This window comes from Lucilia cuprina, chromosome 6 (assembly GCF_022045245.1).
Source record: "Lucilia cuprina isolate Lc7/37 chromosome 6, ASM2204524v1, whole genome shotgun sequence".
Lineage (NCBI taxonomy): Eukaryota > Metazoa > Arthropoda > Insecta > Diptera > Calliphoridae > Lucilia > Lucilia cuprina.
Window position 1 is genome coordinate 47,596,827 of NC_060954.1, and position 14,091 is coordinate 47,610,917.

At 29.6% G+C, this 14,091-nt stretch overlaps 2 protein-coding genes across 2 annotated transcripts; both read left to right on the forward strand.

Annotated features, from left to right (window-relative positions):
- Nucleotides 1-1,883: 1,883 nt before the first annotated feature.
- Nucleotides 1,884-3,864, forward strand: LOC111684960 (probable cytochrome P450 313a4). Its single transcript, XM_023447193.2, has 7 exons — nt 1,884-2,045; nt 2,139-2,339; nt 2,402-2,590; nt 2,655-2,724; nt 2,788-3,070; nt 3,145-3,571; nt 3,638-3,864. The coding sequence occupies exons 1-7, from the start codon at nt 1,895-1,897 to the stop codon at nt 3,802-3,804; spliced, it is 1,488 nt and encodes a 495-aa protein (XP_023302961.2). The 5' UTR covers nt 1,884-1,894; the 3' UTR covers nt 3,805-3,864.
- Nucleotides 3,865-4,873: 1,009 nt separating this feature from the next.
- LOC111684958 (probable cytochrome P450 313a4) lies at nt 4,874-8,745 on the forward strand. The gene is made up of 6 exons (XM_023447191.2): nt 4,874-5,034; nt 5,106-5,306; nt 5,367-5,555; nt 5,619-5,688; nt 7,813-8,522; nt 8,588-8,745. The coding sequence occupies exons 1-6, from the start codon at nt 4,884-4,886 to the stop codon at nt 8,743-8,745; spliced, it is 1,479 nt and encodes a 492-aa protein (XP_023302959.2). The 5' UTR covers nt 4,874-4,883.
- The last annotated feature ends 5,346 nt before the right edge of the window (nt 8,746-14,091 follow it).

A 14,091-nucleotide genomic window follows, 5' to 3' on the forward strand; every position in this document is an offset into this window, starting at 1 on the left:
AAAGTTTGCTTTTAATTTAAACTTAGAAACATGAAATAAAGCAAGTATTAAAAGAACTTTTTTGGTACTTTTTTCACCTTCGTTCGGTACTTTTTTTTGTTTTCTATTAAGAGAGTACCCATTAAAAGGGACTTTTTGGTACGTTTTCGTACTTTTTGAACTTTTGTATAATATTGTACTTAGAAATGTTAAATTAAGCATGTATTGCCAGGATTACGTGAGAACCTATAATAGAGAACTTTTTGGTTCATCAAAATGTACTTTTTAAATTTTTGTATAATATTGAACCTAGAAACGTGAAATTAAATATGTAGAGCCCGGATAAAAAGGGGCATTTTTGGTACTTTTTTCTTTTCTAAAATGTATTTTTTTGTAATTTCTATAATATTGAATCTAGAAACAGAAAATTAAGCATATATTGCCCAGATTAAATGAGGACCCATAAAATGTTACTTTCCCATTCTTTAAAAGGTATTTTTTTAAAATTTCTATAATTTTGAACCTAGAAACATGTAATGAACTATGTATGGCCCGGATTAAGTCAAAAACTATGTAAAGGGAGTTTTTGGTACTTTTTAGTATAATATTGAAACTAAAAACATAAAACATGGAGTTGTTTTTTTTTAATTTTCGATCCTCCACTTGTAGAAATTATGAAATCGTATTAAATGGATACAAGTCGGCCGACCATATAATACCCTACACCTGTTACTAAAATAACTAACTAAATCATAGTTTTTATAATAAAGCATATAAACTTAATCCATTTATTGTAAAATTTTAAAACGGTTCGCCAACAAAATAGAGAGCTATAAGCTAGTTACATATAAATTGCTTATTAAAATCGAGTTTCTGTAGTTCAAGTTAAAAAGTTAGATTATTAATAAATTATTTTAATATGTTTAATTATTTTAATAAGTTAAATTAAAGAAAATTAATAAAAAAAATAAAGCAGTTAAAAATAAATTATAACTTTTAGAGAAGGTATGTTTAAGATCGTAAATGAAATAAATTGTGTTAAAGATTTTTTTTAAATAATCGAATTTATGCTCGTATCGTTACCAATTGTATTTGTATAAAATTGAATAACTCTTGCTCTTATGATTTCCCAGATATACGAATTTTTGTTTAAAATTAATATGTAAAATGCCACGCCCACTATTGCTAATAAGCTGACATATGTTCCAAAATGTTCATGTAGGGTGTTAAAGTTGTTTATGCTGTTTCTAGCTCTTATGATTTCGCATAGGGTTCGATAAATCGATTTTCGCATAATCGAACAATCTACTTTTTGTCGAAAAAAGTCGAAGTCGACTTTTTTGGAACAAAATAGTCGATATCTCGACTATCGTCTGTGAAAAAAGTCGAAAAGTCGAAAAAGGTCGATAAGTCGAAAAAAGTCAGAAAAAGTTGAAAAAACGTCGAAAAAGTCGAAAAAAGTTGAAAGGTCAAAACAAGTCGAAAAGTCGGAAAATGTCGAAAAAAGTTGAAAAAAAGTTAAAAAAAGTCGAAAAGTCGAAAAAATCGGAAAATGTCGAAATAAGTCGAAAAGTCGAAAAAATTCAAAAAGTCGACTATTTATAAAATATTTATAGTCGAAAAGTCGACTTTTAATTAAATGAAAAAAGTGTTTTAACTATAGAACCCTAATTTCCCAGATTGTACGCCTTTTTGTATTTAGTTAAGATGAGAGCTGCCACTCCCCTTATTCATAATACGCCCATTTTTTCTTAAATATTCATAAGTCATCTTCTGTAAATTTTCAATAAATCTATATTTTTCTTTGTTCCATATGATTTCTTAGAGAACATTCCCTTAGTTAAGTATTATTTTTATATAAATAAAGCATTAAAGTGTAAAACAGGCTCAGTTTTGTATTTAACACTGTTTTGAAATGGCATTATTTCTATATACATTTGCCTTTATATTTCTTATTTGGATCATATATCGTTGGTATTGCCAACCGTATGTGAGATTAGCCCAACAAGTACCATCGTATAAATTGCATACATTTCTTTGCTGGGGTAAAATACCGAGCAGAGCAGGTAAAATAATTGAAATTTAAAATATAAAACTTTCAGTTTTATATCGGTAAAATATTGTGACAAGTGATAGATAAAATTTCAATATCATATTAGAGGGTCTTCTACACTTATATGAAAATGGTAAAAAATTCGGTTCCAATGGTGTTTTATGGATAGGACCATGGCCGTTATATCTCACAATTGATCCAAATATACTAAAAGAAATTTTAACATCAAAAAATTGTATAGACAAACCGGCCGCAGCCTATAATGGATTTACATCGGTATTCGGTCCAGGTTTAATAACCGAAAATGGTAATCTAAATCTATATATAAAATAATTGAAAGATTTTTTTTTAATTTTCAATATGCTTTAGAACCAACCTGGAGTCAACATCGTAAAATATTAAATAGAGCTTTTACACCCAAAAATTTGAGTTCATTTTTTTCTATATTTCATAAAGAGATTGATAAGGTAATCGAACAGATTCAATTAAGCCTAGATAAGGGGGAGGACATTGATATGTTGCTGATATTTCGTGAATTGACTCTCAAAAATGGTTCAAGTAGGTTATGGTCGTAAATAAAGTGTTTCAGAAAGATTATGAAATATATTTCTTAACTTTACAGAAACAACCATAAAAAGAGATCTAGAGAAAACGGAATTTAATTCATATGATATGTCAAAACATGCCAGCGGGTTAGTAATGGATCTCTCCCTTTGAAAATGTAACAATCTTTATATATTTTTTTAACTCTACAGAATTCTAGAATTTGCAGCTAATGCTTGTCTTAATCAAATTCTTGGTTTGAAATGGATTTGTAAACTTGCCGAGATCACTATATATAGAAATGCTAGATCCGGTTTGAAAATATTTCGCAGACTGATCAACGAAACTACAGATATATTGCAGAAAAATACTATAACCGATCCGAGCATATTACCCGAAATACATAGTGCTTTGGATCAAGCTTTACAGGGAGATCAACAAAAAACATTCACTCGCAAAGAAATCGAAGGACAAATGTTTCATTTATTTATTGGAGTAAGTAACCTAATACTGATATTTAATGGAATCAAAAATTTTAAACTAAAACCAAAATTTCTAAATTACTTAAGGCCTTTGAAACGACATCCACTACTATGTACATGACTATTTCAATGCTGGCCATGCATCCGCAATATCAGAAACGTATTTATGAAGAAGTAATAAATACACTACCATTGGATGATAAGGAAATTACTTTAAATATGATCGATCAGTTGACCTTTTTAGATATGGTTATAAATGAGACCATGCGCTTGTTTCCCGTCATACCGATGATTTTGCGAAAAGTTACAAATGAAGATCTCTCCCTAAGCAATGGTTTGACATTGCCTAAAGGTCAAATAATTTGTATTGATCTATTTCGCTTGCATCGTAGTGAAAAGATTTATGGTCCTCATGCAGATAAATTTAATCCCGATAACTTTTTACCTTCAAATGTTGCTGATCGTCATCCGTATTCATTTTTGCCTTTTACCAAGGGACAGCGATTTTGTATTGGTAATTATAATAACAAAAATATATAAAAAATTGGATCCAATATTTTAAACCCCTTTTTGATTTCAGGTTGGCGATATGCTGGCATAGTTCTTAAAATTTCTTTGGCAAAACTAATAAAAACTTATAAATTTTCTACAGATTTTAAATATGAAGATTTAGTTCAGCGTTTAGAGAATCATATATCATTAAAAATTGTTGATGGACCACGTATTCACTTGGAAAAACGGGAATAGTTGTGATATGTTATTGAAATTGTAATAAGTAAATTAAAATATGTTATTATTCAGACACGAGTTCGTGAGTTTAATTATTGTCCTTGGACGAAATCATTAGAAAGCTTTTAGTTTACACGTTTACCATCTCTACTATAAATGTAGTTTACACAGTTTTTTACAAATTTAATTCATTGAAGTTGTTGCTAATCTAGTTCCAGTGCGATATTTTGGTTTCACCCAAATTAAGCAATATTTAAAAAATGTAAAAAAAATTTAAACAAATATGTTTACAAGTTCATAGAACTATCCAAGCATTTAAAACAACTTTTGAAAACAGGAAATAAGAAATCACACCGACTTTTCAATTATACCCATATGTATGTATATGAATGTGTTACTTGCTTCATCGAATTAATCTAATTGGAAACATTAAGAGACAATGTAAACAAGAATTATATACTAGACTATAGACTAGACTATAGACAAGACTATAGACAAGACTATAGACTAGACTATAGACTAGACTATAGACTAGACTATAGACTAGACTATAGACTAGACTATAGACTAGACTATAGACTAGACTATAGACTAGACTATAGACTAGACTATAGACTAGACTATAGACTAGACTATAGACTAGACTATAGACTAGACTATAGACTAGACTATAGACTAGACTATAGACTAAACTATAGACTTTTATAAAACATTGAGTATTGGCAAAACTATCTATACTGCCAAATATTCACTACCTGTTACCATAAAATTATTCTAACTGGTTTTCAATATTCCCAATTAGTTCAAATAAAAACTAAAACATTAGAAAAACTTTTTTTCCACCTGTCGACCTTGACCGACTAAGACATATTTTATTTCAACAAATTGTTGTTTATATGTAATCATTTTAGAATAAATACATTCATTTTAAAGTTGTTTTCCATGTACCACACATAGTACTTATGTAGCGATTTCATTTCCAGCATTATTTTCAAACTAAAACCCAAATGCAAAATTTTATTAATTTTATATAAATTAAGCGTTACTGCGTTAAATTAGTTTAGTTAGTTAAATTATTGTGTTGTAATCTGTTCAAAATGGGATTAATACTTTTCGCAGTTGTATCGTTAGTATTTCTGTGGATAATAAATCGTTGGAATTCGAGAAGTTTTGTGAGTTTGGCTTATAAACTGCCATCGAATAGATTGCATACGTTATTGGGTTGGGGTAAAATATTAACAGGAAAAGGTATTTAATGGACTGGAAAGAATAATTTCTTTTTTTTTCTTTTTATTATTCATTATTATGTTTTTCTTTAGATATCCTTTCATGCATGTATGAACATGGCAAAAAATATGGTCCCAATAGTATATTTTGGATGGGACCATGGACATTTTTACTCTCAAGTGATCCACAAGTAATAAAGGAGATTTTAACATCGAAATACTGTTTAGATAAACCATCCCTAATATACAATGGTCTCTCTACTATAGGCGGTGAAGGTTTAATATCCGAAAGTGGTATGTCTTTAATGTTATAGGCATAGGTGTGATAATAAACCATTAACATGTAATTTTTAGAACCAATGTGGGGTCGTCATCGTAAATTATTAAATCGTGCTTTCTCCAATAAAGTTATTTATTCATTTTTTCCCATATTTCATCGAGAAATCAATAGTTTAATTAAAAGGATCGGTATAAGTATTGAAAAGCGTGAGGATATTAATATGCTGGTTATATTACGTGAATTAACTTTAAAGAATGCAACACGTAAGTAGAAATTGTTAGAAAAAAATGCAAAATATTTTTTTTTAATTTCTTTTGATTTTACAGAAACAACTTTGAAAAGAAATTTAGATTTAACCAAGTACAATACCAGTTCTCTGTCAAAACAATTTGAAGGGTAAGTTTTTTTTTGTTAACATAAAGTCACTTGCTAGTTTTAATTGTTTTAAATAGATTAGTCCAGACTAGACTGGTCTAAAGGCTCGTCTATAGTAGGTTTATATTCTCTACAATTTCGTATTTAATCTAGGATTTGTTATAGTCTTGAAAATAGTTTTGTATATAGTATGGACTATAATCTTGTCTTAAGGCCAATCTGTATCCTTTTCTATAAACTAAGCTCGAGTAGGTTAGTAGTGAGTGTTCTAGGTGTGTTCGGTTCCCTCCTGAGGGACTCTTTTAAACCAGTATATAAACCAGAGATACAAGACTATACCAAATGGTCGGCGTCGGCGGCGGCGAAACCATTTTAGGTCGTCGGTTTATAACAGAAAATATCAGCGGCGGCTAAATTGTCGGCTTAATTTATCTTATTCTTCAGAAATTGACTTTATAATCGTTTATTATATTGAAAAATCTCTATATAATAGTCTGTTATATAGAAAACTGTCTCTATATAAGTTTTTTCTACAGAAAATATACATTTATAGTAGTTTTCACTATTTTAATAGTAGCACAATATTGTGTGGCAACTCTTTTCAATTTGCCATAAAAATTAAAATAGTAGCAACTCCGATCAAATTGATCAAATCATTTTCTGAAATACATGTGCGTTTCTATTACGATTCCGAAAGCAGTGGGCAGCATTGCGGCTTGCAAAATATTACGGGCGGCTAGCCGCCGCCGATTTGAGCCGTATTGGCTTGTATCTCTGATATATAGTTTTATCTTTAATCTTGTTATAGTCTGATCTAATGCCTTGTCTATATTCATGTCAAAAGATTTGTATGTAATACAAATAGTTTCATTCATAGTTTCGTCTATAGATTATATAGTCTGACCTATAGTCAGGTGTATAGTTTTGACTATATTCTACTCTATATATTGTCTTCCCCCCGGACAAGTTTCCTTGATGAGTGTCACATCATGGTGTATTGCAATCCGGGGGTAGATAGGTGCTACCAATACCTGTGGACTTCCGGGTGTTGACAATTTACTGCCTGGTCTAGTCCTTGCATAAATTGAAAGGAGGTCGAACCAGAGCACCACCCAATCTGGTACTACGGGTGGCCAGTTCTACTGACCAACTGACCAGCCAATACTATATCTTGGCTGGTCAGTTGGTCGAGGTTCATTCGGCATCCACGTAGTGGCTGTGGTTGAAACCCAAATCGCGGGAAGAGGGTTGTTTACTTTTTACTCACCAAATGGTGAGATAGGGCAACATGCCAGGTACTCACGTAAAGCACTTCGACTTCTATATATTGTCTTTAGTCTAAACTACAGTCAGGTCTATATTTTTGTCTATATATAAATAGATATATATTTTTGTCAAAACTACATCCTCTTTTAAAGCCTGTTCTAATGCATTGGCTATAGCATCCTCCATAGTCTGTTCTGTAATAATTCTATAGTCTTATTGACAATCTGATCTAAATTTCATCTATGGTACCATCTATAGTCTACTATATATTCCTGTCTACCTACTACCAACACCACTTTAATGGGGAGGGTATATTAGGTTTGTGCTGATGTTTGCAAAGCACAATAACATTGGTCCTATACCCACTTTAAAGTATACCAATCGGACAGAATCATTTTCTGAGTTGATTTTGAAGATAATTCAATGAAATTTGGTACATGATCTTCTATTTTCCCAGGGACGAAGCCTAGAGAATATGGTTAAGATCGGTCAATTATTTTACCTAGCCCCCATACAAATTAACCCTGGAATAGGGCTTGTAAACCTTGTAATCAAACTACCGGTCGCAATATTAGAGATAAGTTAATAAAATAAGGCACAATATCTTCTATGGTACCGTAGATGAAGTCTATTGGAAATGGTTAACATCGGTCCATTATTTACCTAGCCTCCATACAACTGAACCCGCCGAATAGAGCTTTTAAGTTCATAAGTATATTTAATATAGTCGTATCTCGACAAAAAGCTGCAAAACCAAATTCTATACTAGTCATGGTGACCCCCATGAGCTCTATATTAAAATTGACCATATTTGACCCTAGCTCCCATAAAAGATTTATACTAAAAAGGTTTATTTTCTAAATTCTCATATTTTCACAGAATTCTAGAATTTGTATGCGATATTTGTTTGAATAAAATTTTGATCATTGACTGGATACGTTATCTAGCTGAGATCTATATATATAAAACCGCCAGAGAAGGTGTCAGCATTTTTCGTAAACTTATCAATGAATCTTTGGATATAGTTAAAAATCATGATATAACAGATCCAAGTTATTTACCAGAAGTTCAAAGTGTTTTAGATTATGCTTTGGATGGGGTACAACAACATAAACTCGAATTAAATGAAATCGAGGGACAAATTAATCAACTTTTTACGGCAGCCTTTGAAACTACATCTACAACATTGTTTTTGGTACTGACTATGTTGGCCATGTTTCCCGAATATCAGGAGAGAGCCTATGAGGAGATACTTGGTGTTTTAGGTGATACTGATGATGAAATTATATCGGAGCAAATAGATCAATTGACCTATTTAGAAATGGTGTTTAATGAAACAATGCGTATAATGCCCATAGTACCGATGGTTTTTCGTAAAGTTTCCAAAGAAGATATTACACTTAGCAATGGTTGGACATTACCTGTGGGACAAATTATATGTATTGACATCTTTCGCTTGCATCGCAGTAAAGAAGTTTGGGGTCCCCAGGCAGATGTTTTCAATCCTGATAACTTTTTACCTTCAAATGTGGCAGCCCGCCATCCATTCTCATTTATACCTTTCACTAAAGGTCAGAGATTTTGTATTGGTAAGTGTTTAGAATTAATATATGAGTTTCTAATATTTCTTATAATTATTTTTCAATAACAACAGGTTGGAAATATGCCATGTTATTTTCAAAAATTACTTTGGCTAAATTGATAAAAACCTATAAATTTTCTACAGATTTTAAATTTGAAGAATTATCGTTTACAAATCATATAACGTTAAAATTAGTGGAAGAGCCACAACTTTATTTGGAAAAACGTTAAGTTTTAAATAACTTTATTGGAATTAAATTTTATTTTTTATTTCATTTTATTCTAGAAATTAACCTCATTTAAACTATACATACTATTTATTAATCTTTAGTTTATATCTAGATTTGTAATAAATTCAATTAATTAATTTTAATAAAGTGTTTAATATTTATAAATAAAAATGTTATTATTACTTTATAGATTAAAAAAAAACTGTATAAAGAATATCCTATTTATATATAGACATATTTGGTATCTTAAAAAAACTGTCGTAAATGTTTTACTATAAGACTAACTAGATATAATTTTTAACCCGAAATAAAATTTATCATTGTTTCCTAGAATAATCAAGTTTCTGTTACGCGTTTAGTTTTATTAAACTGGCAACTCTAATGTGCTTTTAATTTTAACTTATAATCCAAATATATTCCTTTTCTACATAATACACAAGATACAATTTGTATTCATCAGATTCACAAACCACTTGAATCACCACACATTTTAGTACAGACACAAAATATAAAATTTAAACTATGACTCTTAAACTGTATTAGAGGAAGACATCACAAAATATTAACATAAAAATTTTCCCCTAAATCAAACAATAGACTAGTCAAAGACTGATCGATATAAAAGTCAATAGTTTTATCTAATACTAATAAATATAATAGTAAATAAAAAATCAGTAGACAAGATTAGCAACAGACTATTCCATATTCTAGTCTATACAACCAAGATAATCTAGTCTTTATTCTTTTCTGTAGAGTAGCCCACAGTCTAATCTGTATTCTAGTCTGTAGTCTAGCCAACAGTTTAGTCTATAGTCGTGTCTAGTCTATAGTCTAGTCTACAGTTTAGTTTAGTTTATAGTTTAGTCTATAGTCTAGTCTATAGTCTAGTCTAGTCTATAGTCTAGTCTATAGTCTAGTCTATAGTCTAGTCTATAGTCTAGTCTATAGTCTAGTCTATAGTCTAGTCTATAGTCTAGTCTATAGTCTAGTCTATAGTCTAGTCTATAGTCTAGTCTATAGTCTAGTCTATAGTCTAGTCTATAGTCTAGTCTATAGTCTAGTCTATAGTCTAGTCTATAGTCTCGTCTATAGTCTAGTACATAGTTTAGTCTATAGTCAAGTCTATCTCTTGTCTATAGTCTACGAATAGTCTATACTCTTGTCTATAGTCTAGTCTGTAGTCTAGTCTATACTCTTGTCTATAGTCTAGTCTATAGTCTATTCTATAGTCTAGTCTATAGTCTGGTCTATAGTCTAGTCTATAGGCTAGTCAACTTCAGACCATACTTACACATTAAACTTCATTCTAACTTAAATAGGTATGCCGAGAGTTATGTCTTAAAGGCGTTACACTGTGTTAGTACTTCAGTACTGGTGAGTTCTGGTCATAGGGATGCAAACATTTCACATATTGCAACCCTAAAAAACGTAATAAATAAAAATTTTTTGGTAACAAAAATTGTCCTAGGGCTTTAAAAATATTTATCGCCATCACAAAACAAATGTTGGGTGTTTCCTTTTCAGTGGAAATAATTAAAATATATTAATAAAAGTTTATCCTTTTTAAAAGTAAAATAAACAAAAAATATTTATAATAAAAGAGTATTAAAAATATTAAACAAACTCCCACTTTAAATGTTTGAATTATTCATTGACATACTGTCTTTACAAAAAAAATAAACATATTAAAAAAGTAAGAATAACACAAAACGCATTATTTTAAAAGTCTTGTTATTTTAAAATTGATCATAATTATCCTGATTTTTTTTGAAATAGAGCGCTGTGCTTGTATCCTTTTATTTTTATTCTGTATTTTATTTTTCTTTATTTTGGCATCTCTTCAGTTTTCTTCCCATTTCACATTTAATGTCAGTCCCAAATTGTGGCCAACCAGACTATATAATTACACCAGACAACATACGTTGTTCAACATTTTTTTGTCTACCTTCTATTTACTGATGTTTAAAATAAATGTTACTCTTACATACTTTTATTTCTTGTATACGAATTAAAGAAATTAAAGTGAACTTGACCCAGAGCTAGTGGGAATTCTTTTTGAGAAAATATATAAAAATAATACTATTAGATTTACACTGGACAAATTTATATATTCATACTCAAATATGTATAAGACATTTTACGTTAAACTATCCAAATTATGGTGTAAATCTCATGAATATATTTTAATATCGTCCAGATATTGGTCTATAGTATGGTCTTTTCTACTGTTTGGACTTAGTTTGGTTTATAGTTTTGTCAATAATTTGGTCTATAGTATTATCCAAATTCTCGTCTATAATAACATCTATAGTCTTGTCTAAAGTCTGATCTATAAGTTAGTCCACAATGTCGCCTATAGTTTGATCTATACTCTTCCACCATATCCTAGTCTATAATCTCAGACAGATTCCCTATATTCGATAGTATGATATTTTGACTTATAGTTTGGTATAAAATGTGGCTATAAGTCCGACTTTAAGTGAATGTCTATAGTCTAGTCAATGTTCTAGTCTATAGTCCAGTCTATAGTCTATTTGATAGTCTAGTATATTGTTTAGCATATAATCTAATCTATAGTATAGTCTAGTCTATAGTCTAGTCTATAGTCTAGTCTATAGTCTAGTCTATAGTCTAGTCTATAGTCTAGTCTATAGTCTAGTCTATAGTCTAGTCTATAGTCTAGTCTATAGTCTAGTCTATAGTCTAGTCTATAGTCTAGTCTATAGTCTAGTCTATAGTCTAGTCTATAGTCTAGTCTATAGTCTAGTCTATAGTCTAGTCTATAGTCTAGTCTATAGTTTAGTCAATAGTCTATTTTGTGGTCTAGTCTATAGTCTAGCCTATAATTCTTCTACAGTCTATAGTCTAGGCCATAGTTTTGTCTAAATTATGGTCTAGTTTTTAATCTGGTTTATAGTCTATAGTCTGTTATATACATATATTCTTATCTGTAGTCTGGTTTATAGTTTAATCTATACACTAGACTCTAGTTTAGTCTAGTTTGTAATTTAATCTATTATCTATTCTATAGTCTTGTCTATAGTTTGAGGCTCTAGTCTTGTTCGAAGTATATATACTGGACAGATTGGCAACTTCAGTCGATACATGTTCTTAAGTCTAGGCTATATGTATGCAGTCTATATATTTGAGCTGTGACTTAAATCAGGCCTATATTCTAGACTAAAAATTTCTTTCAGGTTCTTGTGAAAAAATGCTTCTATTGTCTCCTTTATAGTTTGCTATATGATCTGGTTCGAAGTAAATATTCTGTAGTTTAAATTTTATGTATGATCTAACGGTTTGCCTATACTCAATTATCTGAGTTGGAATAGAATTCAGGATTTCTGTGAACATTCCTGAAAAACTTAGCTATATGTATTTTGAAATATCCGGCGGCATTTCAAACGTTGACAATAGTTTTGCTATGGATAATTACCTTTTTATGTGGTTTTTTAAAGTTTTAATTTGTTGCTAATAAAAACCACAAATTAATACAAAGAAAAAAAAGCTTTTTAAGCTCGTGTTTGGCACGTACCAAAAATATGAAAAAATCCTATAAAATCAAATTGCATTATGGCAGTTTAAAGGTTTTGTTAAAAGGAGCAAATTTTATATTTAATATTCGAAACAAATAATCGGTAAATTTCATTAATGTTGTCGGCTTTATAACGCCATGATTTTCGCAATGATGGATTACTGACAAAAAAAAAGAGCTTAAAATCATTAAACAGAAATAAAAATCGGTTTCATTAAGAATTTAGTAGTTGTGTTCATTTTTTTGAAGTTAAGTCATTTAGAGGGCGCTACAGGTGATATGTTAGTTTTAGCAAAGCTTAAGTAATTAAATAGATCAGTAGCGGATATCATTTTTATAGAAAAGAACAGATCTGCTATACTGATCAATTTTGTAGATTTTTTTCTATCCTTCAGAAGATCAATTCCATATATAAAATGGATTTGGATTTTCTCTGCTGATCTTTCGATCAATAGATTTTTTGAAAAGTGGTTAAAAAATTAGTTTCTTATTTCTAAAAAATACTTGCGTGTTGTATAGTATTCAAAATTCTGTGAGCCCTTTAATATTTGATCATTTTCTCAAGTGATTACAGTGTGTTCAGAAAAAGTGTTTATTGTAGACGTTTTGTTGTTGATATTCATTCATATCTTAAGGGTTTTTAGTCTGTTTGTGCTTAATTACTACCATACACTATTATGGTTGATCTTTTCTTTTTGACTTTTTCGCAAAAAAAAAAAAAAAAAAAACAATTTTTTGGTCTAAATGGTTGATCATTTCCGTTAATGCTTTAAGCGTTATTTGACGAGGCAGACAAACCGAAAAACAACAGCAACAAAAAGACAACTGTATAAAACTACAGAAAAAAACAACGTCTTGATTTAATTATAAATGTCTGTTAATACGCTTGAAATATGACCCTTAAAGTAAAAAAAAAATTCTTTAGAAATGCTGCCTTTTTTTTTTGGCAGTCTGCCCAACACAAGTATTGCGTGAGCCAACATGCATAGAATAAAATTTGAAAAGGATAATTTCTAACGGTTTTATTAAAAACTATAAATTAAGCAAAATTTTTATAAAATTATATGATTAAATAAAATTTAACTTAACTTTCAAAAGCTTAAAAGTATTTTCTTACAAAAAAAAAAAATAATAATTTTAATGAAACGAAAACAGACACAGAACTAGTGCAGTAATGGGTTCTTTGTCATAGAAAATTTTATATAAAAACTTATTTGTTGCACCCCTCTAAACGCTGAATTCTATAACCGTGGGTAAATATTTTCTAAAAATGTTAATGAATTATTTGCTAACGCTTGTTTTAGCACAACATAAAATGTACTTATTTTAAACTTAATTATAACTTTTTTCTCTGGTTATGTTAAAAAAAAGTAACAAAATTTTTAATGAATGAATTTATTTTTATGCTTGTAAACATTTCGCTTAATGAATGAAATTTTTAGTTTTTTGCTTTGGGTTTTTTTTTAGTTTTAGTTGAAATGACAAATGATACTTATCGGGAACTAAACATTAATTAAAAGTGCCAATACAAAATTATAATGATATGTTTTACAAGTCATTTGGAAAAAACTAAAAAACCGTTGGTGTTTTTTGTTAGAAATAAAAAAATTCTTGAAGAGGAAAAAAGAAATGAATGGAATATTAGTAAAAAAGGTTGATTAAAAAATACCTTGTATGAGAACCAACAAACTAGAACTAAAGTAGACTGAATTAAAACTGAATTAGAACTGAACTAGAACTGAACTAGAACTGAACTAGAACTGAACTAGAACTGAACTAGAACTGAACTAGAACTGAACTAGAACTGAACTA